The 27,198-nt window shown below is 40.1% G+C and overlaps 2 protein-coding genes across 10 annotated transcripts in view; one reads left to right on the top strand and one right to left on the bottom strand.

The window, feature by feature from the left end:
• LOC309659362 (uncharacterized protein) overlaps positions 1–27,198 on the top strand; it is a 78,088-nt gene that overhangs the window by 20,223 nt on the left and 30,667 nt on the right. For 4 of the 9 annotated variants that reach the window (XR_014262750.1, XM_082459071.1, XM_082459070.1 and 1 more), the window contains one exon: positions 236–2,597. Coding sequence is in view for 2 of the 9 variants with exons in the window: in XM_082459073.1 (XP_082315199.1) it covers positions 16,368–16,379 (12 nt within the window). In the remaining 7 variants the exon portion in view is untranslated. Of the gene's footprint in view, positions 1–235; positions 2,598–16,367; positions 16,943–27,198 lie in introns of those variants that run through there. The other 5 variants (XM_082459068.1, XM_082459073.1, XM_082459066.1 and 2 more) reach the window with 5 other exon arrangements.
• Positions 7,110–26,995, bottom strand: SAMD7 (sterile alpha motif domain containing 7). The gene is made up of 7 exons (XM_082459085.1): positions 26,869–26,995; positions 25,511–25,635; positions 21,870–21,948; positions 20,126–20,754; positions 18,995–19,116; positions 13,232–13,342; positions 7,110–10,280 (listed from the first exon to the last, which is right to left on the bottom strand). Exons 1-7 carry the CDS (start codon positions 26,967–26,969, stop codon positions 10,086–10,088), a joined length of 1,362 nt encoding a protein of 453 aa, XP_082315211.1. The 5' UTR covers positions 26,970–26,995; the 3' UTR covers positions 7,110–10,085.

The raw sequence follows: 27,198 nt of genomic DNA, 5'->3' as shown, positions 1-27,198 counted from the left end.
GTTTAAAGGCACAATTGTCCATTGTTCACAGGGAAAAACAAAGTGCTTGAAACAACGGGAAACTTTTAAGCATACTTTATGTTATCTTGTTCTTTAACTTTGACATTATAGTGTTATTGGAAATATTGTGTACAGAGTGAAAGTCTTTTTATTTGAAAAAATTAAAACTAGTGTATGTTTCACTGTCCTTGGTTCCTATAAATCATTTACCAGTAGTGCCCTTGGTCTTCCGCAGCCTCTCCATTATACGAAATCGGCAGGAATGGCCAGCAAGTGTTTGGGAACAGAGAGGTGCATCAGTTGCTATACCATCTCCAGCATCATGTGAGAGAGAAGAGCTAGTCGCTACTTTCCATCATCCATCAGTTTACTGAACCTACCCTGTAAGGACTGTGTCAGGTACTGTGAATAAAAGAGTTAATGATGTGCAAAAATAAAAATGATGAAGCAATTATTTTTCCTTTAGGTTCCGTATAGTTCTGTGGAGTTAGTTTTGCTTTTGGCCTCTGAAAGTTCTCATTTATTTATCTCAAATGTTTACAGAGTGCTAACATAGGATTCAGAAACAACTGGGCCAGTAAACTGTTTTCCTTATTCTTTAGTGCAAAATGGAGCAAAAAACCCCCAAAACACAAAACAAAACAAAACAAAACCTTCCTTTCGTCCCTCCTGCACACAAATTTAATTATATTATAATCAAGATAACAATCTGATTAATAAAGTTTCTTCCAGTTCTAATTGCCTTGATGCCGTCATTTGAGACATTGCACTGACTTGAAGCAAGACATCTTTTTTTTTTTAGCTGCATGATTCAATAAATTCCATTGATGATTTAAGGCAGTTTGAGTTTGATTTTCTAATGGTGCGTGTGTGTCTAAGTCAGGATGCTGGCAGGACACAAATGGCACACTTAAACCAGATAATTGAGGAGAGTTTAATGAAGGACCAATTACACAGGTGTGAGTGGGGTTAAGGGAAACCAACAAGAACTAGCAATAGCAGGAAACCTTTTCATCCCCCCCGCCTGAAATGACAAGAGGAGGGGCTAGTATCCCACAATCCAGAACTTGGGAAGGGCCATAGCTGTTGTTTCTAGAGAGGGCTGCCTGACAGGAGCTGTGGGCTTTATGAGGAAAGCAGACTTGCAGGAAAGTAACCTAAGGAATAAACAAACACTCTAACTTATCTTTCCTCCCACTCCCAATGGAGAACATTCGTCATCCTGTGACTCTAACATATTTTTTACAAAGTACTTTGGGATGCTAGAGACAGTGCATAAATAAAAGAATGATCATTATGATCACTGCTACATATAATTCAGTCCCATTTGTTGAGCATTCATTGTTGTGGGTACTTTGAAATAGTGCAAGAAATTTAGATTCCATAGTTGCTTTCAAGGGGCTAATACCCAAAAGAGTGAGATGAGATATTACAAATGAAAAACAAAATTAAGGAGCTAAAATATATGTACAAATTCAGGCTTTAGGGATGAACCAATCTGTATCCAGCTCATAGGTATTGGGCACAGGAGCCAAAGGAATCAATGAAACTGAGTGACTCCCAGGAGTTTGAATCTATTAGAAGAGACATGCTCTTCCTTTCTATCCTGTGATTTGAGAATATTAGGTCTTGACTGCTAGAGGCATTTCACTATCAAGAGAAGAGGCCCTGGAACTGCTCAGAAGCCACTTCTATAGAACTTAACATTGGAATCAAAGGAAGGCAGCACAAAGAGAAACTGGATCCTTGGTGACATCATTTGAACCACTGGATAAGCCTCGCCTGAAGCCGAACATTTAGACTTTTTAGTTACAAGATCCAACAAGCTCCTTTTTATAGTTTAAGCCAGTTTGAATTGGGTTTTCTGTCATTTGCATCATAGAGTATCCTAATTGATACACTACCCTAAAATAAGATAATTGAAAAAACTATTATTTCAAATTAAAGATTTCAAACATGAAAAGTGAGTCTTCACAAGAATGCTTGCATTTTATTGTTATTCTTCATCCTAAATTTTAAAAGAAAGCCCTGATTTATGAATTAGCAAGTGTTTTAGGGATAGTAATTATAAGAAGTAACCTAATCAGACCATTCACTTTGGAAAGTTCTCTATGAGGAAAGCAATGCTTAGAATCTATTCTGTACATGATTCACCTAAAGAGTTGGTGAGTGTAGACAAAGGCTGGTGAATAATGATTTTTTTATGCCTCTAGCATGGGAGCAGTCATCAGGTCTGGAATAAAGACTTTTTATCATATTCTCCCAGTATTAAAAATGTTGCCTGGGGCTTCCCTGGTGGCGCAGTGGTTGAGAATCTGCCGGCCAATGCAGGGGACACGGGTTTGAGCCCTGGTCTGGGAAGATCCCACATGCCACGGAGCAACTGGGCCCGTGAGCCACAATTACTGAGCCTGCGCGTCTGGAGCCTGTGCTCCGCAACGAGAGGCCGCGATAGTGAGAGGAGAGGCCCGCGCACCGCGATGAGGAGTGGTCCCCACTTGCCGCAGCTAGAGAAAGCCCTCGCACAGAAACGAAGACTCAACACAGTCATAAATAAATAAATAAATAAATAAAAGAACGTGAATTTCTTTAAAAAAAAAAATGTTGCCTGTTATAGATTTATTCTTTGGAATTGTTGATATCTTTCTTATATACAGCCTATACAACCAGATTTTGGATGGTTCATTCTGATTCCTGTGCTGCGACTATTTATTTGCTTACTCAATTAAATGAGTGGTTTTAGTGGTAGCCACTGGTGTTAAAGCACAAAGAGCCAAGATGATAATTTAGGAAAAGCTGAGTGTTAAAGGATTCTAAACCAACTATTAGACTACAATAATAACTCCAATCTCATTAACACAGTGTACCACCTGATCATCTAACTCATAAAAAAAACCTAACATGGACAAAATTTCTTTCTGCAGCTTGGAATGAAGCTGTTTCTATTTATTCAGTGTCTGGGGACCTAAATGTATGAAAAAGATGTTGCCATAGTAGAGGTCTGCAACTGAAGTTTTGAAAATATCAGGGAACTGTTTCCCACTATTTATTAAATTATACAAATGCTTTTCATAAACACTTATCATACCTGTTTTGAAAGTAAAAAAAAAAAAACTGCAGCAGAGTTCTGTTACCAAGGCAAAACACAGCACTGCATTTGACATAACTCCAACAAATATTGTGCTTCCTTCACAAAACTGGTTGGATTAGTCTCACAAATGTCAAAAAACAAGTTGAGCGTTCAGCAAATTATCTACCTGGCCCATATACAAAGCACTGAAATTTCTAGCTTCCACAGGACATTTTGCAGTGTTCAAAGAGCAGTTGAAAGGCATTTCTAGTCTGTGATTCAAGGCAGTTCGTGGCCCAGCCTATTAGGAGCGAAATATCCTTTTTGAAGTGAAATTAGCTCTTCTCTATATAGGAGTGGAACTGGGGAAAAAAAGTTCAGAAATTTGGCTATTTCCCCTACCCCAAAAAGACACAGAAGGGCATCTGAGATTGCTGAATAATTTTTTAGACATAAAGAACCCAAGAATGTTGAGAGAAGACTAACAGAAAATGGGCCTGTGAAGGTGTTATAGACTGAATGTGTTCCTCCAAAATTCATGTTGAAATCCTAACCCCCAATGTGATGGTATGAGGAGGTAGGGCCTTTGGGAGGTGATGAGGTCATGAGTAGAGCCCTCAAGAATGGGATTAATGCCCTTCTAAGAAGGGTCGTAAGAGTTTGCTCCGGCTTTCTGAGTTCTACCATGTGAGGATGCAACGAGAAGTCAGCAGTCTGCAACCTGGAAGAGGACTCTCGCCAGAACCTGACCGTGCTGGCACCCTGATCGTGGATTTCCAGCTTCCAGAACTGTGAGAAATACACTTCTGTTGTTTATAGGCCACCCAGTCTACAGTATTTTATTACAGCAGCCTGAACTAAGACAAAAGGTGATCAATTTGTTTACAGTAACAAGGTATTTGAGATCCTTGCTTTTGGTTTTATTTTTGTTTTTTATAAATTTATGTATGTATTTATTTATTTTTGGCTGCATTGGGTCTTCATTGCTGCATGCGGGCTTTCTCTAGTTGCAGCGAGCGGGGGCTACTCTTGGTTGTGGTGCATGGTCTTCTCATTGCGGTGGCTTTTTTTTTTTTAACATCTTTATTGGAGCATAATTGCTTTACAATGTTGTGTTTCTGCTGTATAACAAACTGAATCAGCTTTATGTATACATATATCCCCATATCCCCTCTCTTGCGTCTCCCTCCCACCCTCCTTATCCCAGTCCTCTAGGTGGTCACAAAGCACCCAGCTGATCTCCCTGTGCTATGCAGCTGCTTTCCACTAGCTATCTATTTTACATTTGGTAGTGTATGTATGTCAGTGCTACTCTCTCAGTTCGTCCCAGCTTACCCTTCCCCATGTTCTCAAGTCCATTCTCTATGTCTGCGTCTTTATTCCTGTGCTGCCCCTAGGTTCATGAGAACGATTTTTTCTTTTTCTCTTTTTTTTTTAGATTCCATACATATGTGTTAGCATATGGTATTTGTTTTTCTCTTTCTGACTTCACTCTATATGACAGACTTTAGGTCCATGCAGTGGCTTCTCTTGTTGCAGAGCATGGGCTCTAGGCGTGTGGGCTTCAGCTGTGGTACACAGGCTCAGTAGTTGTGGCTCACGGGCTCTAGAGCACAGGCTCAGTAGTTGTGGTGCACGGGCTTAGTTGTTCTGTAACATGTGGGATCTTCCCGGACCACGGCTCGAACCCGTGTCCCCTGCATTGGCAGGCGGATTCTTAACCACTGTGTCACCAGGGAAGTCCCTGCTTTTGTTTTATTTGATGAGAATAACTTCTTAGCAAAATGAAAGAAATAATAATCTAATTCAATTAAACAATCAGTAAACTTTTTGTCACTCTAACTAGCAAAATAAAATCCACCCCTTAGGGAATGAGCCATTCCTTAGGGAATGAGGGTGGTAGTGGTGAAATACATTAGAAGTTTAGTTTAAAAAAATATATATGCACAACCTAAAAGCATTCAGATTTTTTTCAAAATGGCACCCAATGATGTTCAAGTGAACTCTTACCTTTCCTGGGGAGATTAACTTTTCACAGCTGCACAATGACATCTCAGGATTCTTCGCAGATACATCGAAGACCTTGGACCTCATGTTGTTGGCTTATGTGAAGAGACATTCATTTGGCAGAGGACAGGCTGGAAAAGTACAGTAAATTGACTACAACTCTCTATAAAACAGACCTTTCATATATTTGTAATGAGATGACAATGTATATATTTACCATAATGAGGAATGGCATTTGCTTGAAGTATATTCTTAGTATTATTGGGCAGAACAAAATATTCCATAAATTAAAAATAACAAATATGTATTTTTGCATATTCTATTTTATTAAAAAATATTGGAATCCATACATATTGTATAAGATAACTCTTTAGTAAACAGATTTTTTAAAAACTTTTATTGTGGAAAAGTTCAAACATACAAAAAAACAGTGAATAGTACAGTGGACCTTATATACTCATATATACTCACAACCCAGCTTCAACAAGTATCGACTCAGGGCCAAACTTGTTTCACTATACTCCCACTGACTTACCAAACCCTCATTTCTCAATGGATTTTTTGAAGCAAATTCATGTCATGATATTGTTGGGAGAGATACTCTTCTTTGGGCCTCTTATGTTCCTACAGATCTTGCTGGATGGACCAAGATGGCAAGACCCTGACTGCTTTTACCAGGCCCATTTCTCAAGGTTGATTGTGTACTCAGTAACTTTAAGAAATGAGGTAACATCTCCTCCCCACCCCTCCACCCTCCACTCCCACCCCTGGACAAAGAGTAGGTCGTTGCTCTTGCTCTTACTGTTTGCAATAAGACTAGTGAGTTCCCCAAACACAGCTGTTCCACAGCTGTGAAGCAACCCACTGCATGTGCAGCCGTCCATCTGTGTTACCCCGGTGGCACAGAGAGCAAAGGGAACCAACACAGATATGCTGATGTTTGTGCTGCTTATTGTGTCATGAGTGATAAAGTTCTTTGTCTCTGACCCAAGGGTCTTGAGTATTCTGCCAGGCTCCATAAAATAATAAGTGGATAATTTATTAGATTGTAGGTCAGGTAAAATCAAATCCCAGATCCAATATATATCATTTTATCTGTACATATTTCAGTATACATCTCTTAGAGATAAGAACTCAAAAAAAAAAAAAACTTAGGTAAGATGACTAAGTTCTAGAGATCTGCTACACAACATTGTGCCTTAACCATATGGTATCGTGCACATAAATATTTGTTAAGAGGAAAGATTTCGCGTTAAATGTTCTTACCACAATAAAAAAGTCACTATTATTGCATCTAAAAAACAGACAATAATTCTTTAATAGAAGTGAATATCACCAATCATGTTCAAATTTCCCCAATTATTTCTCTTTTTTTAAATAATATATTCAATAGGCATCCAAATAATTGTATTGGTGATATGAATCTTTAAAAAGTTTATTGTGGTAAAATATATATAACATAAAAGTTGTGATTTTAACCAATTTTAAGTGTATGGTTCAGTGGCAATAATAACATTCACAATGTAGCACCACCATCATCACCGCCTGTTTCTAAAACTTTTACATCTGGGTGATTTAAATCTTTAGTATCTTTTGATCTACTGGTTTCCCTTTTGCCTTTCTCTGTTTTTCCTTGCAATTTATTTGTTGAAGAAAATCAGGTCATTTCTACTATACAGTTTCCCCCAGTTTGGATTTTGCTACATTCATAACAGTTTTATAAGCTTCCATGAGGAGGCATACAATGTCTGGTTGTTTCTCTTTTTGTGGTGTTAATAGTCATTTATGATCACTGTTTAGGTCCTTTAGTTTTTAGGGGTGCAAAGTGGTGATATTTGAATTCTATTATTGCTTTTTAATAGCTGTTTAATACTTCCATAGAGGAACAGTTGCATAGTACTCCATTGTATGGATTTTTTTTTTTTTTTTTTTTTTTTAAATGTGGGATCTTCCCGGACCAGGGCTCGAACCCATGTCCCCTGCATTAGCAGGTGGATTCTTAACCACTGCGCCACCAGGGAAGCCCTGTATGGATGTTTATTCCCCTTGTCTAAACAGAATGTTTCATAAGTCAGAAGAGCCTATTTAGCAAACACATTTTTATTGTGATTGTTTTTCAAACATGAGAGAGAATTTTGTTGTTGTTTTTGCTGTTCTTTATTTTATTCTCCCAAAGGGTACACAGTACAATCAAGACTAAAGTTGAATTTGCAGAAGAGTTAAAAACTATTTCTATATGATAATATGAGTAAAATTTTCACCCTTCAAAATAATTTTGATTACTAAAGTGGGTCTTTTGTTAAAAGGTACCCTAGAGTCATGAATCTGGAAAGAATAATCTTCGTGTGGACAAGCAACTTCAGTCTCCTTTTCTTTCAAAGAAGAGTGCTGAGAGCTGGGGAGAGCCTCCTTTACATGGTTCTCTTTCTATGCATGGTTCTAAAATTAAGCACAGTGCTTTTTTTGGTGACAGTACATGCCAGGATGGCATAAGAGCATTTTCCTTAGAGCAACATTGAGACACATCTGTTCAAGTGAATCAGTTACCAACTCAACTGACTCATTTAGCAGGGAAAAGACATTCAAAAGCCATCATATGGATTGAATCCCATGATCCCTTTGCCACTAGAAGTGTTAATTAAACTTTCTTTTTATCTCGCACCATAACATCCGTTAACTCACGTTTGGCACCTTGTGAAACTTTTATATGCTGGGAATTACAGCAGGTGAAAGGTCATGTGACAAAATAGTTCTTAAAATTTTGAAATTTGAAAGGATTATTTCTCTCTCTGGGCCTTTCTCTCTCTCTCTTTCTCTCCCCTCAAAGTTACCAATACTCCCTCTTTGGTCCACAAGTATGTTTGATAGTATAATATAATTTTATGTTAGGAAAAAACCCTGTTGTTTTCACATTAAAAATGAAAGAAAGCAAAGATCAACTAAATTAGCATGGCTTGTGGGGAAATGACTTCAAAAGCCCATCTTCCAAATCAAAAAGTGAACACGGGAAGCACGCTATCTATGTTTATCAATGCAATTTGTTTGTTTGTTTTAGGAATCTATGGCTACAAAACAAATTATTCCATTAGTGGCTGGAAACAACACGTACTTATTATCCCCCAGTTTCTGTGGCTCAGGAACCCAGGAGCGGCTGAGCTGGGGGCCTCTGGCTCAGGGTCAGCCACAAGGCTGCCATCAAGCTGTGGGCAGGAGCTGGTAGTCATCTCAAGGCTTGACTTGGGCAAGAGTCACGTGGCTATTGGCAGGCCTCAAAAGATCTACTGCCAAGTTCAGTCACACCGTCCTCTCCACAGGTCCGCCTGGAGACACAGAAAAGCTGGCTTCCTCCAGAGCGAGCAATCCAAAGAGAATGAGAGAGAGGACCTGAGACAGAAGCCACAGAAGTGACACCCCGTCATGTCTTCCATCTTCTATCCCTTAGAAAGGAGTCGTAACTGCAGCCCACCCCAAAGGGGACGGGAATCACACAAGGTATGAACACCAGGAAGCAGGGGTAATTGGCGTCCATCTGAGAAGCTGCCTACCACAGTTTATATTTTTATTTTTTCTATTTTTTTGGCCGCACCCCACGGCATGGGGGATCTTAGTTCCCTGACCAGGGATTGAACCCGTGCCCCCTGCTGTGGAAGCTCAGAGTCTTAACCACTGGACCACCAGGGAAGTCCCAGTTTGTTTATTTTTAAATATAAATTTTAAAAACAGAAAATACATTCTCATAGTTAAAAATTTAAAATGTACCAGAGGGTATACAGTAAGAAGTCTCCCTCACACCGCTGTCACCCAATGCCCTCCTTGAGCGAACGCTTGTCAGCTTCCTGCGGATCCTTTCACAGTCTTTCTGTTAAATGTGAAGTTGAAAGAGTGGGATTCCACGGGGTACGAGAAGAAAGCTGCTGTCGTCTCCCCTCGATCTTGCCAGTTCAGTACTGCTTTGAGGAGGTAACTCTTCCCCACCTCTCGGGTGAAACAGGAGGTGGTCACTATGCCCTTTCCTCTCCCTCTCAGGCCATAAGGAGTCCTCCAGTTGTTTTTAGCCATAACATGGTTTCATATGAGAAGGAAAATGCTGAGTAACAGTTGAACTCTGAACTTTAAGGTTAGAGCTTCTGCCCGATCCTTTCTCCAGCTTCCTTCAGGCTGAAAGCCTGCAATGAGAAAAGGCGGGGCCTTGTGCTCAGCTCCTCTGCTTCTCTATTTCGTACTTCACTTTCTCTTCTTCCTCCTTCTGGCTCCACTGGGTTGCCTCTGTCTCTCACCGGGCTGCGGGATGGGAAGCCAGCGAAGACAGGTTAGGAGCTCTGTTTTTCAGTGTCAGCTCTTCTGGCTTCTGCACAGATATCCTCGTGGAAACATCCAACTATGGCTTTTTTTTTTTTGAAAATCAGAAATAGACCTCTTTAATGAAGGTCATCAAAGGGTACAAACTTCCAGCTGTAAGATAAATAAGTACTAGGGATGCAATGTACCACATGATAAATAGAATGAACACTGCTGTACGTTATATATGAAAGCTGTTAAGTGAGTAAATCCTAAGAGTTCTCATCACAAGGAAAAACTTTGTTTCTTTCATTTTGTATCTATAAGAGATGACGGATATTCACTAAACTTATTGTGATAGCTGTTTCATGATGTATTCAAGTCATATCATTATGTGGTACACCTGAAACTTATGCAGTGCTGTTATGTCAATAGTATCTCAATAAAACTGGAAGAAAAAGAAAAGAAATAGACCTCTTTATATATACAAATTTGATGTTTGCAAATTCTATCCTTCATTTAGCATTTGCTTCCAAGGATATGCCTCCAGCCACTTTGTGATGAGGTCACTTCGGGAAGCCTGGGCAAGGCCTCCTCCCAGACAGCTCAGGAGGGTGGGCTTTCTCTCCCTCTGAGCCGCCATCTGGTCCTGGGAAACTCCCACACACCCTTCAGAATATCCCAGACTTTTCAGAAAACCGATTAAGACTGTTCTTGCTCCGTGAGGGTTTTAATTTCTCATAGTATCTCGCTCAGTTCTTTTAGGAATGATCATATCCTGGGAACAAGGAACGTCCAGTGTATCACTCCAGGAATTAAAACCCAAAAGAGGGTTTGTATCTTTTGGTTGATCGAATGCTTGTTTCGTGTGGGTAGGAAGTGAAAGACTTTTCTTGTAGAATATACTTTCCATATGCTGAGATACCTTAGAAGACAAAATATAGTAATTAAATCTATGAATTCTTTCAATAACTCAGCATACTCTGCTAAGCCACAGGTGACAGGGAGGCTGAGGTAATTTCAGGCATGGGACATCTAGAAGGACACAATTCTAGGATGTGGTGGGCTTTTTCTTTTAGAATCATAGTGTTTACATTGTAAAACTGGGTATCAAGGTGGTAGGAGCTTACCAGTTCCTGTTCTTGGTTCTGCTGTGGTTCATGTGCACACACAATTATTTCACTCTAGCTCTTCCTTTCCCAGTGGTCCCACAAGGGTTCCCACAGACACCCTACTTCACCTTCACCAACACCCAGCCCATCCTCCTCCAGGTGAGGCTGGAATTCTTTAGAACCTTAGCACACAACTGGCCTTCAGTGGGCTTAGTGTTGAGACATAAATAAGGCTGCGCTGCCTTATGTACTAGTACTAACCAGCGGGCTCCTACACAAACCTGATGCCGAGTGGGACCCAGGAGATTTCTATATTGTTCACATTGTTACAGCTCAAACCCCCAGCTCCCTCCATTCTAATAATATCTTTCTCAAATTCCAGTAACTTTTTCTTCTCCTACCCCTTTCCTTGTGTGCTCAGTCCAGGTCTACCTTCTACGTTTCTGTTCTGTAGGGTAGGTTTCCTTCTTCTTAGCAGTTCTTGCTGTAATGGAATTTTGCCCTTGATTCCCATTTTGGAGATTGAGATTTTGTTATCCACTGATGAACTCCTGCCTGCTCACCTTCTGGGACTTTCAGATGTTACTCAGAACCTTCCAATTTTCCTGCTTCAATTGGACCCCTGGAAATTCCCAATCCCAAGGACTCTACAACTATTCTGCTTGGTTGAACATCTGGCACCAGCTGGACCTTCCCCCTCCACCTCCCCCCCACCCCCAGTTTCTGTGGGAGTCCTGTCCTGTTATGCTGGCAGATGGGGCCTGGGATATAATAGCTCAGCTGGGCTGCACGGAAGCACTTATATATATCAGATAGGAGCATAAGAATGCTAACAGCAAGTGAGGAGAAGATTAAGAATAACTTGGGGTTGGCCACATTGTAAGGACAAAGCAGAACAAAAAGTGCAATGGAAGTGATAAACCAAAGCCAAAGAAAATCAGATTTGAGAAAAAACTGCAGTGTTATTGTAAGTATTCCAAGAGGTATAGTATCCTCACTAAAGAAAAATAAATCATTTAAAAGTGAATATTATATTGTACCAACGTTAATTTCTTAGTTTTGACAAATGTGCCCTGTTATGTATTATGTTAACATTAGGAAAAGCTAGGTGAATTCTCTGTACTATCTTGGCAACTTTTCTGTATCTAAAGTTATTCCAAAATAAGAAGTTGAAAAAAAGAACATCAATGGAAACACTGAAGTATTTGCATTAGAAATAAAGAACTTCTTTACCCTGAAAAGTTTAGGAAAAAAAAAAAGGTTTTTGAAGGACATTCTGGAAACTCAGCTCCTGGTCTAAGCATGTATTGTGAATAAGTACTGTATAAATTCTGAAAGAATTAGTTGAGGCTTCTTGGTTTGACTTTTAGGAAACTCACTCTTTCAACAAATAACTGTTGACCTATTATGGGTTTTGCATGTTCTAAGGTTATATCTGTCAACAAAGCAGATAAAGATCTCTGCTCTAATGGAGCTTACATTCTAGTGGGGGCAGAGGGAAATAAAAAATAAATATAACAAATAAATTATATTGTGTGATTGAACGTGATGGGTGCTATGGGGAAAAAGAGAAGACCAGAAAAAGGTATAGCAGTAGTATGTATGGGGGCTGGGCCGTGTGCAACTTTAAGTAAGGTGAACCAAGCAAACCTCATTGAGATGGTATGGTGGAGCAAAGATGAATAGATGAGGGAGCAAAGCATGAGGATGTTGGGGGAAGAGCATCGCAGGCAGAGGGAACAGTGTGAAGGTGGAACCTGTCTAGATGTTCAAACAGCATCCAGAGGTGAGTTGACAAAAGCAGTAACTGGCAGGGAGAGACTTAGAAGATGAGGTCAGGAAGGCAAGGGTGGTGATGGGTGGGGAGGAGTGCAAATAATATAGGACTCTGACTTGGACTTTGAAAGAAATGGGGAGCTACTGCAGACACTTGAGCAGAAGAGTGACATGATGTGTCTCATGTATTAGAAGAATCATTCTTTGCTGCTGTGTGAACAGGCTCTGGGTGGGCAAGGGCAGAGCAGGGAGAAGAGTTAGAAGGCTAATGCAGTAATCCAACGAGAGAAGATAGTGCCTTAGACCAGAATGAAGCAGTGGAGCGAGGTGGTGATGAGAAGCGGTGCTCTGGAGCTGGCTTGTTCCAGCTCTTGAGACCAATTGTTATATTTTTAGGAAATTTGCAAGCTGATTGCTAAAAATGCCACTATTAAAAATTAAATTATATAAAGTTACAATTAGATATATTATATTGCAAACTAAAGTATTAAATGCCCCAAACTTATCACTTAATTATTTTTACCTACTTATTTTACTATAATTGTTTATTATTATCTCTGCTCTTGAGGTTGTTTACACTTGTGCTATCCACATGGTGAAGACAGTCTGAAATGGGGAGCTGCGGTGCATCTCTTCCCAATTCTGTATTCAGTGACGCTGCATGTCGAGTTTGTCAGCCGTGGTGGGAGTATTGACACCACAGGAAATGACAAATGCTACGAATCGGGGTTCATTTTTAAAGACAGCAGGTTGTTAAACACTGGCCAGCACACCACTGCTTTGTGCCTTCCCAACCAAAACTAGGAATGTGTACCAATGCCCCGTCCAAAGTTTTCAGGTTCCCTCACTTCTATCATGTCCCCAACCACAGAGGGAAAAAGCTTAATAAAGAGGTTAAATAGGTATTGTTAATGTTACAAGATAAAGGTAACATATTTCTCTTAAGCTTCATACCATTAACAAGTTTAGTTACGAAAAATCACCCTACCTGCGATTGGATCTTTAGTGCCGGCCCCAGCTTTAAGCCCATAGTGCTTCGAAGATGCCCCTCTGTGAGTAATGGCAAAGTTTCTCCATCAATTGCATGATCTTTAAACACCTTATTAAACACAAAAGATGTCAGCTTTGTTTAAATGTCTTTTTTTAAAGACCTTGTTTTATATATAGATTTTTAGTTTTGGAGGAAACATTAAGACTGCTTGAGGATGACACAAAAATCATAACATTTCTTATTTTCAGTTACCCTCTTTTCTGTGCTCCAACAGCATGTTGTTTGTAGTCTTTAACAACCCTTGGAGTACATTTTAATTCTCTGTATATAGAATGCAATTCCAACCTGGAATAGTTATTATTTGAGGGCAAGCCCATGTTTTACTCACCAATGTACCTGTAATGCAGTGCCTGGCCCATGACAGAAGATATGCAATAATCCTTGCTGGACAAATCAATGAATGGACAAATAGTATGAGTGAAGGGGTGTGGGTAAAAACCATTTCAGGCAAATTTCAGACTCTCACCTTTACAGACTCAGTGCCTCTGTCCACTGCCTTAGAAGAGTGGTAAAGGGAGAAGAGGAAAACTCAGGTGAGAGCTGTCACGCTGGACGTATTTGTTCTGATTGTGTAGTGGATGTCACCATGCCTTCCATTCTTCCAGAAACTAGGAAGGCTGCTGGTGGACAAAGTTTCCGGGCAGATAAGGGGATGGGCAGAAAAAACTAGGCTGACTGGTAGTACTGTAACGTTATGGTCTCCAACTTCAAACTGCCTGGCAATCTTACATACATTGATGAGCTTTCTTTTCTTTCTATTTCAAGCTTTCTTCACACTCAAACTTTAGATCCCACAGAATCCCCTCATTTTCAGCAGATCATGTAACTTCCTAATTAAAACAAACAAACAAACCAGTAGATAAGAACTTCCTCTAATTCTGCGCAAATCAACCTAAAAGCTTACATTTTCTTCCTCTGTGCTGATACAGGGGGAGAGTGGTCCCTCACTCTTTAAAGGCACTCTCTCCACATAGGCTAAGTGTCTGCACCCTTCCCACCTCCAGGCCCCGCACAATAGATACTCCCCTGTCTCATCGTCAGTCTCTTCTCTTTGGCTGGCTCTTTCCCAGTGGAATTTAAGCAAGTCTCCACCATCATTATACAAGCAATAATGATGAAAATACAGAAACACTTCCTCACTCCATCTCTATATCCTGCCCCACGTCTCTCATCCCCTTCACAGCCCAATTTCTCAAGAGTTTTGATGCTCCCTGTCCCCATGTTCTTACTTCCCAGTCATTCCTCAGTCTCAAGGAGTCTGACTTCCACCCTCAAAAGTCCATTAAACCTGCTCTCCTCTGGGTCCCTGGTGACTCTACCAAACATGTAGATATTTTTCAGTCCTCATATTTCTAACACTCCTGGCTGCATTTGACATTGTTGACTACTCCTTCAAGAAAATGCACTTCCCTTGCCTTCCTGAGGCTTCTCCCTCCTGGGTACCCTCTGCCCTCTCTTTTGCTGTCACCTTTGTGACTACTGTTTCTTTGTCCATCCTTATGTGTTAGAGACCCTTAGGCTTCTGACCCAGGTCCTCTTTGGTCTTCCGGATTCATCTCAGTCTCTCTCTTGGCTTCAGTGAGTGTCTCTGTATATTGAAGACTCCCTAATGTATATCTTTAACTTAGAAGCTGAATCGTGCCAATTCTACCTCTTAGGTAGAATTCTTATCTGTCCACCCCACTGCTTCTACCCTGGATCCAACTCCATTATTGTTCATCCGAGAAGGCTTCCCCACTAGTCTTGCCTCTTTTAACCTATTTTCATAAAAGCAACTTGCGCGACCTTTCCGAAACATAAAGCTAAGCACGCCACTCCTCCTTAAAACCTAGACTGTTTCCGGGATGAAGTCACAATCCTTCAAGTCTCTGTGGCCTGGCCCCTTCTCCCTCTTCAGTCCCCTATCCTGCCATCCTCACCTTGGCCCTGGCCCTCTGGCCACTAAAAATTATTCTCAAATCCCAACCATGTTCAGTTCTCTCTGGCTTCTGGTCCTCACCTGGAAATTCCTCCTTTGCCTCCCTCTCAGCTTGTTCCCCCTCAGGTGGTAAACTCCTCACTGTCAGGTCTCACTTTCGATGCCTCTTCCTCTAGGAAACCGTAAGGCCCTCCTATGTGTTCCTACCATGCCCTGTAGCTGCCCTCTCCAGCATGGTCATGCCCATGTGGAATCCCTTACGGTGCCCCTCTTCTGGACTACAAGCTCCGTGAGAAGAGGAACCATATTTGTCCCATTTCCACTGTGTGTTTCGTGCCTTGGAGGGCATGCCTCAGGACCAGCAGAAAATTAGATTCTTCTTGGGAAACTTCTGTACCAGGAACTTTGTGTTCTAACAGATTTTAGTTATTTACAAACTATATTTATTAAGTAATTATTTCTTTTCCTATTTTAACTGATCAAATTGTAGAATGGCTAATATAAATAACTTAATTTGGGCCAAAGCAGAAAAGTGGACAGTTTGGGTTAGTCTATGTAGCCTTATATTGGGGAAATTTATGATATTTCTTAGGTTGTTTGTTGTTTTGAAATATCTTGAATAACTTAAGCATACCTTCTACCACCTTTGAGAATTCCTAGGGCCCCAGGTACCCTTGGCCGAAAATCATGTGGCCCAATATCCTCAATGTAGAGTAATTATAACGGAAAGAGCTAGATTTGTAGTCACACACACATTTTTTTAAGCAGTCCTCTAGCCACCTTGAAGTTCAGCTTTACTCAGCTGCAAAATAGAGTTAATATCTCCTTTGCAGAAGTATGGTGTAGATTAAATTTAAGAGACAATCTAAATAATTTACTTAGTACTGTGCCTGGCACATAGTCTGTTGCCAATAAAGAGTAGGCGCTATTACTATGATTTTTTATAAATGAGAGAACCAACATAGAAAAGGTTAAGTGAGTTGCCAAAAAGCATAGCTTGCCTGTTAGAGAACTTGTAAAATAATGTATAGTTCATGATTCTGATCCAGAATTTCCCCTGCTTAACCCCACTGCCAATCAGAAAAAGGAGTGCTGATGAAAATAGTTACCTATATTTATGGTAGAAAATTTACCTAATTTCTCTTTCCTTTGTAGGGATTCCAGTGAGCAGTGAAGGGACCATGAGAGAGCATCCAAAGAAGGAGAAATCACAGAGGTAAATTTTCACACAAAGGTAGGTTGGCACCCAATGCCTGAAATGCATGAGGGACTAACCTTCAGTCATGGTGGATGGACCCTGGGCCTGAGGCAAAGATGCAGAACATGCCTCTGTCACTCAGAAGATATCCTCACTTCATTCTCATGAGAGCAGTTTGGGCCAAGTGCATGATATAAATATGCATGTATTTTTAATAATTTCAGTTATTTTTAGAGAGAATACTTTAACTGCTGACTTATTTGAACTAGACATTGACTTTGAACACAAAAAATGTGTTACAGGGTATCCTGGATGTCCCTAAATGGCTGAACCACCCATCCTCTCTTCACATCTATTTAAAAGATTTCATTTGCAAGGGGCTTTGGGTTTTCACTGCGGTTATTTTTTCCTGAATTTCCTTTCTCTACCTGCAGAAGGTGGGTGGTTGGAGGCTGTTGCACCTAAGGCAGAGGTGAGGAAGAAGAGGACAGAGAAGGGGACAGGGGTGTGGTCCTGAGTAGTCCCAGGGGCTGTGAGTAAAAGCGGATGGCACATTGCAGACAAGGGTCCCTGTGAGAGTTGTGCACAAGCAGTGCTGCTTCGGAGCTTGCTGCGCTCAGACGTCCCCCAGCTGCGTCCAGGGGCGTTCTCCCCATTTCTGTACAGAACACCGTCACTGAGCACAGCCTGGTCATGCCCAGCAGAGTAGTGGCATCCTTGCTGTTGAGTCACCAGCAATTGCTAGGAGGGGAACTGACTTTAGTGAGGAAACAAGAGCAGGACTTGATCCTAAACACATTTGAGAAACACCTAGAAATAACTGTACCACTTCTTGGGGTGGGGAAGGAAGCACCCACATCCTGTTGGTAAGAGATAATGAGTCAGCAAAGTTTGGGGTCTTCGTGTTTATGTGACTTCTTTATACCCATAAGGGGACATTTGGGATTATAAAGTATGAAATGCATGTAACATTATTTATTACAAGAGTGGTTATTATAAACTGCATTTTTATGACTGTGAATCACTGACTGATTAAAAATAGTGAGTTCAAACAAATTCAATCCATCAGAAGTCAGTAATCAAATGTTCGTTATACACTGGGTTGCTTCTTTCTGGTTATCAGGATTTGGTAACTTCATTGTACCACTTGAAAAGTGGCATAGATACATTTAAAAAGTGACTTACTCATTGTTAATGACTAGTAATAAAATAATAAGGTTATACTCACTGAATAGGAAAAAATAGAACAAATTTTTTTAGCAGGTATGCAAAAAGACAAAGTAGGTGACGTGAAGAATACAACTTGCCTCATAAGTAACTTGAGATTCTGCTTTCTCTAGAAGCCTCTGAGGTAATGATGAAATTAGAATCTACTGAGTGCCAGGCACTCATTTATGCTTACAACAATCCTTTGAAAATGTATTATACTATTATCCTCATTTTACAGATGAAAAAACTGAGACACCAAGGAGGGAGGCAATTTGTCCTAGGTCACATGTCCAGAAAGTGGAAAAGCCAGGACTTGAACTTGTACTTTCTGGTTTCATAAGCCATACTCTTAATCACTACTCTATATGACTTTTCCATTGATCCAATAAAAAGAACAAAGGAAGAAAAAGAGAAAGGAAAAGAAAGAAAGAAAGAAAGGAAGGAAGGAAGGAAGGAAGGAAGAAAGAAATGAAAATTTTAAAAAAATTAACAGCATTACACTGAAGAAAATATCACAAAATGAGATCTGAAAAGAATTATCTCTAACATCAGTTAATTATGATGTAGTTAAATCATAATGTCCTTTTCTTGCTTTCTTTTACTTTAAAATATAAACCAAAGATAGTGATACCAGATTTAGTAGGCACATTGTTGCTTGGAATTGTGTTATTAAATCACCTGAAAAAGTAAACTATATGCATGAAAATGTAGCACTGACATAAACTTCAAAAACTTGGCAACCCACCATTTTTATCTCCAATTTTCCCATATAAGTGAGGCTAGTTTTACTTTTCAACTGTCCTGATAGTTCATTATAATTTAAAAAATAGTATTTATCTACCAGATTAAATTATGTGTGTAGGCATTTTTATATCTTGCCCCAGCATAAAAATGGAATTCTAAAATAGTTAATTTCCTGCTTTTCAGATGTATATCCTTCTTGTCCTTTTTAGAATAAAGTATGTATTTCTGTTATGTATCATGAGTAGCCTAAAACTTCTGATACAGAAGTACATGCCTCCAAATGTTTGCTAAATGGATGAGTAGGGAATATAGTAGACATCTCTCATTCTTCTTGGATGTTTGGCTTCTGAACCTCCTAATTTTGGGAGAATTCCACATCTCAGGAGCCTTGATGGGACAGAAACTAAAGCCAGACACTGGCTTTCCCAGCCTCCCCTGAGGCTGGGGTGTGGGCCCATGACCCAAGCTCCACCAATCAGAAGCTTCTGTTCCAGGGGAGCCAATGACATACAAAGGGAGAGATTATTAGGAATGCTCTCTGGGGTCAAAATCAAGTTCGACAGAACTCATTATGAAGGAATTATATTTCAGAGTGTCTAACTTTTAAGAAAATACTTAAATGTTGCATCACCTGAGCATAGTCTGAACAACCTGGAAGGCCACTAACGAAGTTGTACACGTCATTCACGGTCCATTTCTGAATATCTTCATCCAAAGATAGATTTTCCTTGATTGTAAGAAGCACATGTGTTCCTTCAAAACAGAAAGAAAATTATTTTGTGGGAAAAGGGAAAGGGGGAAGTTAAGAGTACAGTTTTATGTATAGTTACATTAATTTCCTCATGTTCTATTACCAGAGAGCAGTCCCTTTACATAGATCTACAAGTAACCCCCTTCAAAGATAGAGTTACTGAGAGATGATTTCTAAAAAAGCTTAGCTACCTCCTTTATTTTCTTCCTCTAAAGGATCTTTAATGACAACCTTATCATAAATAAAAACAAAGTTCCAGCTTCTCTCAGATTCCAATAGAAATACCCTGTGGATTTCATTCTCCAGATTAATACTACCATGTTCTATGATGTTACATGATTTATCATGGTCTCTAAGCCATGTGAGAATTTAGCTACATCTTCATCAAAATGGCAAATTACTATTTTGTCAGGGAAGCAGTTGGTATGGTGGCTAGATTACACATACCCAAATCCCTGTGTTTTAAAATATCTTTATCTAAAGAAGTTCCAGTTTTAAAATATTTTTTACCTAAAGAAGTTCTTGAAAACTATTCAGTGTGTCTTTTTGGGGCGGGGGGTAGTGTGTTAATAGTTTTAGGTTAGAGAGTATCATAGCAGTAGTGAGCACTGAAAGAGCTTCTGTTTAATTGTTTATTTTTTCTACACTTAAATACAGGGAAGATTGAATTCATACTTTTAAGCAAGAAGCCCCTCTGTTTTGTGTTGAAGAGATTAGATTAAATTAAAATAAAATTTTAATTAAAAATTCTGGTAGGCTTTCCCATCCTTCCTCATATTTACCTTCCTAGCCTTTGCTGAAAATTCTCTATATAGCAATATATAAACAGAGATACATTGCACTGCTATGGCTGATTGGAACTAATGTAATAAATGTTTCGAGAGGTGCTAATTCTAAGTAGGATTAAGGAAAAGGAGGATAAAAAGAAACACAGTGGTTACAGCTCACTATGTAATAACTTCAGGGACTTGATGACCTGCGGTTCATGAGGATTAGCCCCTGGACACCTACCTGGCAGAGATGGTCGAGGAACTGGAGCGTAAACCCCATTCTTTTCACCACAGGCTGCCAAAACCTGCTCTGAAGCCTTCTCTTTCCCATTGTCCCAGGCCTTTTCTTCCAGGGGAGTGCCACAAGCTCCCCAGGGTTTTCTATGGCTGCGCTCCAGCTCTCCAAAGGTGTGAGCAAGAGCTGTAGATGGCTTTTCTTTGGTTTCACCCAACTTGTGGTTGTTGAGAGTGTCTTTTTCTGGGTCTTTTGCATACTCATTCTCTTCACAGGGAATTGCATGGGTTTGGCACAGGGGCTTTTCTTCTACTCGACTTTTAGAACTCTCAGTGTCACTGTCTAGAACTTTCTGATTCCCTGTACCTCTCCTGAGACGACGACATTTCTGCCCCCAGCTGTCTAGAAAGCGCGGACCAGTTGCCACTAGCATGGGGTTTCCCTGAAGCTTTCTCAGGGCGCTTCTGTGAGCACGCAGGTCACTGGCAGGGAGCACGCTCCTGCCATGGTCGGTGGCTGGGCCAGCTGGGATACTGAAGCCACAGAGGAATGGTATCCCTAGGCCTGCTAGGCCCTTGCAATTAACTTTTTCTGTTCTCCTTTGTTGGTAAATGGCATGCATTTCCATTTCCATCCTAAAAACAAAACAATATATTTTATAAACCCAAGAGAACCATTAGAAATATCATTTTAATGGCCCTCTGCCTTCCCTATTGTAGCACCTCTGCTTTTCTTGTGAGTCCTTATGCTACTTATCTGAAGTCTGTTAGGTGTAAACACGAATCCCCCAGAGAGCCACTGGGAGGGAGAGTTTGGAGTAAGATCAGAGGTGAAGGGTTTGGCTGAATCTCACAATGGAAGTCCGAGGCCAGTCTTTAGAGCGTTGTCTCTAATGGATGTGGTAATCTTAGCAGGGATGGGGAGAATGCAGCACAGCATAGTTTCTTGCCAGGGATTAACCCTCAAAGAAATTAAAGTTTTGGGAAGAAGTTTTTAAACCTTAACAGTACAATTTTAGTGAGACTCAAGAAACACAGAAGTCTCAACTGTTAAAATTAATGCCAGTTGTAATTTAAGGGTGGGGGAAGGGAGGAGGGGGGAAGACTTGCTGGTGTTTTTGCTTACTTTACTTTGCTTATTGGTCATCACCTGGACCCCTTAATGTTCAGCGATGAAAAAGCTGACTGATGCTTTCTCTTGCCCACAGCAATACCCTAGTCATCATTGCTGTGTGTTTCTTTCTCCTGGTTGTTGAAGGCCACTTTTAGGTTGACATGGGGCTGTCTGGGCTCTAATGGCATAGTTTGAAGTGGGAATGGCAAGCTTGGCTCCTATCTTTGGGCAGAACTGAAGTCATTTAAGACAGAAATGCCAGTATGAATTTCAAAGGAATCACAGCTAGGCATTTTAATTATGAGACATTGACAAGCTACTGTGATCTGTAGACTTAGCTTCACTGTGTAATTTCTAATCTTGTTTTTATCCTTAAACAACCTGTGTACATGTTTGTATATGTTTCTTTTTGTAATATTCCTGGAATACTTTTTGAAAGTAATCAGTGTGTGTATATATACATATATATATATATATATATATATATAAAATCAGTGAATACATATACACAAATATAACAATATATACAAAAACAATACACAAATACAATAAATGAATATATAGAGAAGTATATATATAACAAATGAATAAACAAACAAGTGAATGAATAGAAAATAAAACAACATTGTTACATTACCTGGCAGTATGCTGCCTTTGAATCATTTCATTCCTTCTAGCCATTGCCTTTATGGATTCGGGTGGCAAAATGTCCCAACCTTAAACAAGAAAACCACCATCCCACCCCACAAACAAATTAACAATATCCACTTGAAAATAATAAAAGAAAATATAATGATTTAAAACAGTATCTGCAAAACACCACCACCTGAGCACAGTGTTGGAAATGGCATCAGTTCATGGCTGTTCAGAATCTTAGAGTCACTTTGGTGATGGCATGATAACACCAGATAATTTTTTTCTTTTTTATGGCTGTGCCTTGCGGCTTGCGGGATCTTATTTCCCTGACCAGGGATTGACCCCAGGGCCCTGGCAGTGAAAGCACCGAGTTCAAACCACTGGACTGCCAGGGAATTCCCCAGATAATTTTTTTCCTTTAAGTATGGGTCTCATGACTGGCAATGTTTCCCTACCATACTTCAAAAGGAAAAAGATGAAATTAACTGTGGATCTCTTGATCGCTTGCTTTTTAAGTAAATATTGATAACATTTTTTTTTTGGAAGAAAAGAATTAGCTGACCTTAAAAAAAAAAGTAACTAAGTGCTTCTTTATGCACTGAAATCCCTGGAATTATATAAATACAGTGATTTAAGTGGATAAAATATGAAGTTCTCTACGTGGACTTTTGGGTGTAGCTGAGGAAAATACTTTTTACAAAACAATTTCAATGGAGTTGAACAGCAATTACATTCTTGTGTCAACCTTCGAATATGTCTTAAGATAATGACAGCATCGTCAGAATTCAAGGCTCTATTCTTGCCTGGTATCTTCATGCTTATATTGATTTTTTCTTTCTCTGGACTCCTAATGCACTTAGAGTCTATGCTGGTGCTTCTCAAACCATCCCTTGGTGAAGGACTATTTTTTTCTTTTAAAATTTCCAACCCATCATGGACCAATACTTTCAAAAAATACATAAAATGACATTTTAGAAAATTGAAATGAAAGCAAGAACAAGTACAAGCACAATTTAAAATGATTAGATTAATAGACATAAAATTACCCTGTCAAGTTGCTGTGAAAGTTTCTAAGCCTTACTCTCTGTTTATGCATTTATTTGTACAAACACTTCTCAGACCAGCATAGGTCTACAGACCACACTATAACAATAACAGATGCACAAATTATACTTATTACACAGAGTTTTGTTCAATGATAGTTTTACATGTGTAAATCTGTTCTCCCCAACAAGTATCATGAAGGCTAGAACTGTTTTTATACTTGCCTTGTACCAAGCTAGCAGAGCTCGTTAAACTCCTATTAATAATAACCTATCTTGAAATACACCATACTATTATCTATTTTTATGAGATTCTCAGTTGTAAAATTCAGAGGTTAGATGACATGACCTAAAAAAATCCTTCTGACTCTAAAGCTCCATGTTTTTATAGTTGAGGGCCTTTGAGATATTCTCCTTGAGACAGCTGGCATGCATAAGACTGCCAACCCATGGGGTAATGCCCAAGGATGCAGAGAATGTCCATGTGAGAAGACCAGTGTAGAGGGCACAATTCTCATTACCTGGATTTTAGCACCCTATGAAATGTGGACTCATCAAACCTATTTCAAGTTTCTTTCTCTTTCCCAAATAGTTGACATCAAACTTAGTGCTAGTCCTGTTGTAATAATCCACTCCCTACCTAACATCCCAAGTTTTGAAACAGATCCCTGTCTTAATTCCTATTTTGCTAACTTACTTAGTAGCTCAGTTTCTATAGGACTGAGGCCCTACTTTGCCCTTGCTTACTCTCTTACATGTCAGCCTTGAGGTGGGAGACTGGCCTCTGTTCCTGGGACAGGTTGTCAACCTGCCTGTTTGTATCCAACTATTGGCAGTTTCTGGATTCTTCATCACTAAGATGCTCTTTCTGAGTCAGCAATGCAGCTATTTCACTGGTCTGCTTAATTGCTGCCTGTAACTTCGAGCTATAGATTTACCGGGTTCTTGCTGCCAGATGGGGCTACCATCCAGGTTCAGCTGATGGGCCTGTCACACTCCAGTGGGTGTGTCTAGTTTCAGACCTGGCCCCTGCTCAATCTCATCGAGGTGGATCCACATGCACTGTGGCAGACAACATGCCTAAATCCAGGCAGGCCGGTGTCTTCACTGGCCCTGGCACCAATCATATTTCTTTCTGTCTCAGGCTTTTCACTCACATTGTTCATATCTAGTGGGTTGGTCAAAAAGTTCATTTGGGTTTTCCTGTAACATGGAAAACTCGAATGAACTTTTCGGCTAACTCAATATTAAGAGTTGTTGGAATTGGGGAGCAGGGACAAACAGAAACTCACTGAATATAGTTTTGGGGAGATAAGATGCATCAATCTGATCTTCAATATTGTGAGGAAATTATCACCTCTTATTCCTTCTTGAGCCCCTACACTCATGTTTTTACTGACACCACTCTGCTGAAATTGCTCTTTTCGAGATCAATGCCCTCCACAAAGCTATATCTAATCATATATTCTTGGTCCTCATCTTATTTGATCTTTGAGTGGCATACTTGACACAGTTGCTCACTCTTTCCTTAAAACACTTTCTTCCCTTGGTTTCCAGGCCTCTGTCCTCTCCTGGGTTTCCTCCCACCTCAGTGGTTGCTTTTTCTGTATCTCCGTTCATCTTCTGGACCCTGTTGGTATGTCCCAGGGATCATCCTTTTAACTTCTAACTCATCCTTTTAACTCACTCTATGGATGATCTCATCTAGTCTCATATAGCCCGATGACTTCCAAAATTATATCTCCAGGTTGTCTCCAGAAGTCCTCCCTGGACTTCAGCTGCCTTCCAGACATCCCCCATTGATTGTGTATTAGGCATCTCAAATGCCTATGATATCTCTCCCGCCCCAAGAACTCTTGCTTTCATGGTCTTCCTCAACTCAGTGAAGAGCAACTCCACCTTTCCCATTTCTCAGCCAAAATTTTTGATGTCATCCTTAACACCTCTCCTCTTTTTACATCTCCTATCTAAACTCTGAGAAAATCTTGTTGTTTCTACCTTCAAAGTATTTACAGAATCCAGCCACTTCTTACTATTCCTACTGTCACCACGCAGAGCCAATCCATCATAATCTTTTGACTACTCTAATAGCCCATTAACTCCCATCAGTTTAACTCCAGAACTTTAATCCTATCAAGTTTGTCCCCAACACAGCAGCCAGAGTGATCCTGGTAAAATGTAAGTCAGACCATGTCATTCCTTTGCTCAAACTCCTCAAAAGCTTTCCCTCTTCCCCAGAATAAAAGGCAGGTCCTCACTATGACCTATCAGGCCATACGTAAACTGCCCCAGGGCCTTTAACTCTCAGACCTCATCTCCTCATGACCTCATCAGTTCCTGCGTGTAAGATAAGACAGATAGTAATTGCAGATTTTCATGTTATACATCAGTAAATTGATGGTTGGAGGAGTTAAGCGACTTACACTTGGTTACACAGTGGTGGAACCATGATTTAAACCTATGTAATAATTGTAGAAACTACAAGTATAATCACCATACAGTTCTGCCTCTAAAATTTGGCAGTAAACTTGATGGCAAGCTTAATGCAGCAATCCAGTTCACAGCGGCTCCACAGACGAGAGCCATCTGTTGCTCATACCTGAGTAGACACGACTGGACAGCACGTTCAGCATATTTGCATTTGGTAGAGCAGAGGATCCAAATTGGGAAGGAACACAAAACAGTCTTGGGTCAGTTGGAGCTACAGTGGGAGGCAATAAATCTCTAGGGAAAAAGATACAAATTAGGTAAAATGAAAAAGGAATTGTACAAAATTTCCATTGCATAGGCAGTGAGATTTTTTTTTTATTGCCATATGGGATTCTATCATCTCTTCCCAAAATGAAGTACAAAAGTCCTGCAGTCTCTATTGGCTTAAGTAGAAATATGATGAGAAAGCTTAGGAGGAAGGGCTCTACTAAGGAAGGACTAACTCAGCTGCCAACACAACGGAGAAAGCAGGAAAGGGAAGGTTTAGGGATGTCAGGGAAAAAAAAAAGATCCAATCAAATCAGTACCAATGTCTGATTTTCCATTCTTGACCACAACATTCTTTTCTCATTTGATAAACATACTGTGGCTTGAGTTTTGCCATCTAGGATCAGTGACTACCTGGGCGGACAATTTATTTCTCCAAACTTCAGTGGTCTCTAGAAGTCCAACTCTATTGTTCATGCTCCATGAACAAGCATAAATACTGAATTTTTCTTTCTCCTCGGAATGTCAGACTGTATCAATATATTCAAAAGAAGGGAAGACAGGAAACTGCCAGAGTGTGCAACCAAAATACTGATAACTTCACTTTTATTGCAAAGAAAGAATTGCTCTATCACAGGAAATCCAGGATACCCAATTGTTATGGACTGAATTGTGTTCCTAACCCCTGCCCTGCCATGTGATTGTCTTTGGAGCTAGGGCCTTTAAGGGGGTAATTAAAGTTAAATGAAGTCATAAGGGTGGAGCCCCAGTAGGACTGGTGTTCTTATAAGAAGAGGAAGAGACACCAGAAGTGCTTGCACACAGAGAAAAAAGCATGTGAAGACACAGAGAAAAAGGCAGCCAAGTCTGCAAGCCAAGGAGAGAAGCCTCAGGAGAAACAGAACCTGCCAGTACCTTGATCTAGGACTTTCAGCCTCCAGAACTGTGAGAAATAAAATTAAGCCACCCAGTCTGTGGTATTTTGCTACCGCAGCCCTAGCAGACTACATCCACATTTGCACCTATGCAATGCCTGTCACATAGAAAGTGCTCGTTAGCTATTTGCTGAGTGAGGATGTCAAGCAGGCCTCAAAGGGGAAGTGATGAGAAGTTTGCTGAAGATGTGGCCGGCAGATTTACTGCACCACAGTTCCCTGAAATAACATTAGACAATAAAACAACAATGGGGTTAACAGCATTTGAAACCTTCATAATATCCATTTTCTCCTTTGACTGGAATATCGTATTGAAGAGAAATACCTATCCACACTTGGAGGTTCAAATGGTGAGGGAACCAGTGGAATCCTCTGATGCCCTGATGCTGTCAATAAAGGGTTCACGGCCATCATTGGATTTATCATCAATATCTCTCGCCACTGATGGAGTTCTAAAAAAAAACCGGATAGATATGTCAACAAATATCTACTTTGTGTTAACTATTTGAATTCTTCTTGAACACGATGAACACCTTTTGTATTTTCCCAACACTTGGGAAGACTAACTACAGCAAGATTTCAGTTACACAAAAACCCCTCCATTGTAAGTACCCAGATACAACTGTAGAACTCCGTGTGCCTTTGGAATTTGTTG

This window comes from Balaenoptera physalus, assembly GCF_965194825.1.
Source record: "Balaenoptera physalus genome assembly, chromosome: 4".
In the NCBI taxonomy this organism is placed as follows: domain Eukaryota; kingdom Metazoa; phylum Chordata; class Mammalia; order Artiodactyla; family Balaenopteridae; genus Balaenoptera; species Balaenoptera physalus.
This window is presented reverse-complemented; position numbering and strand designations above follow the sequence as displayed.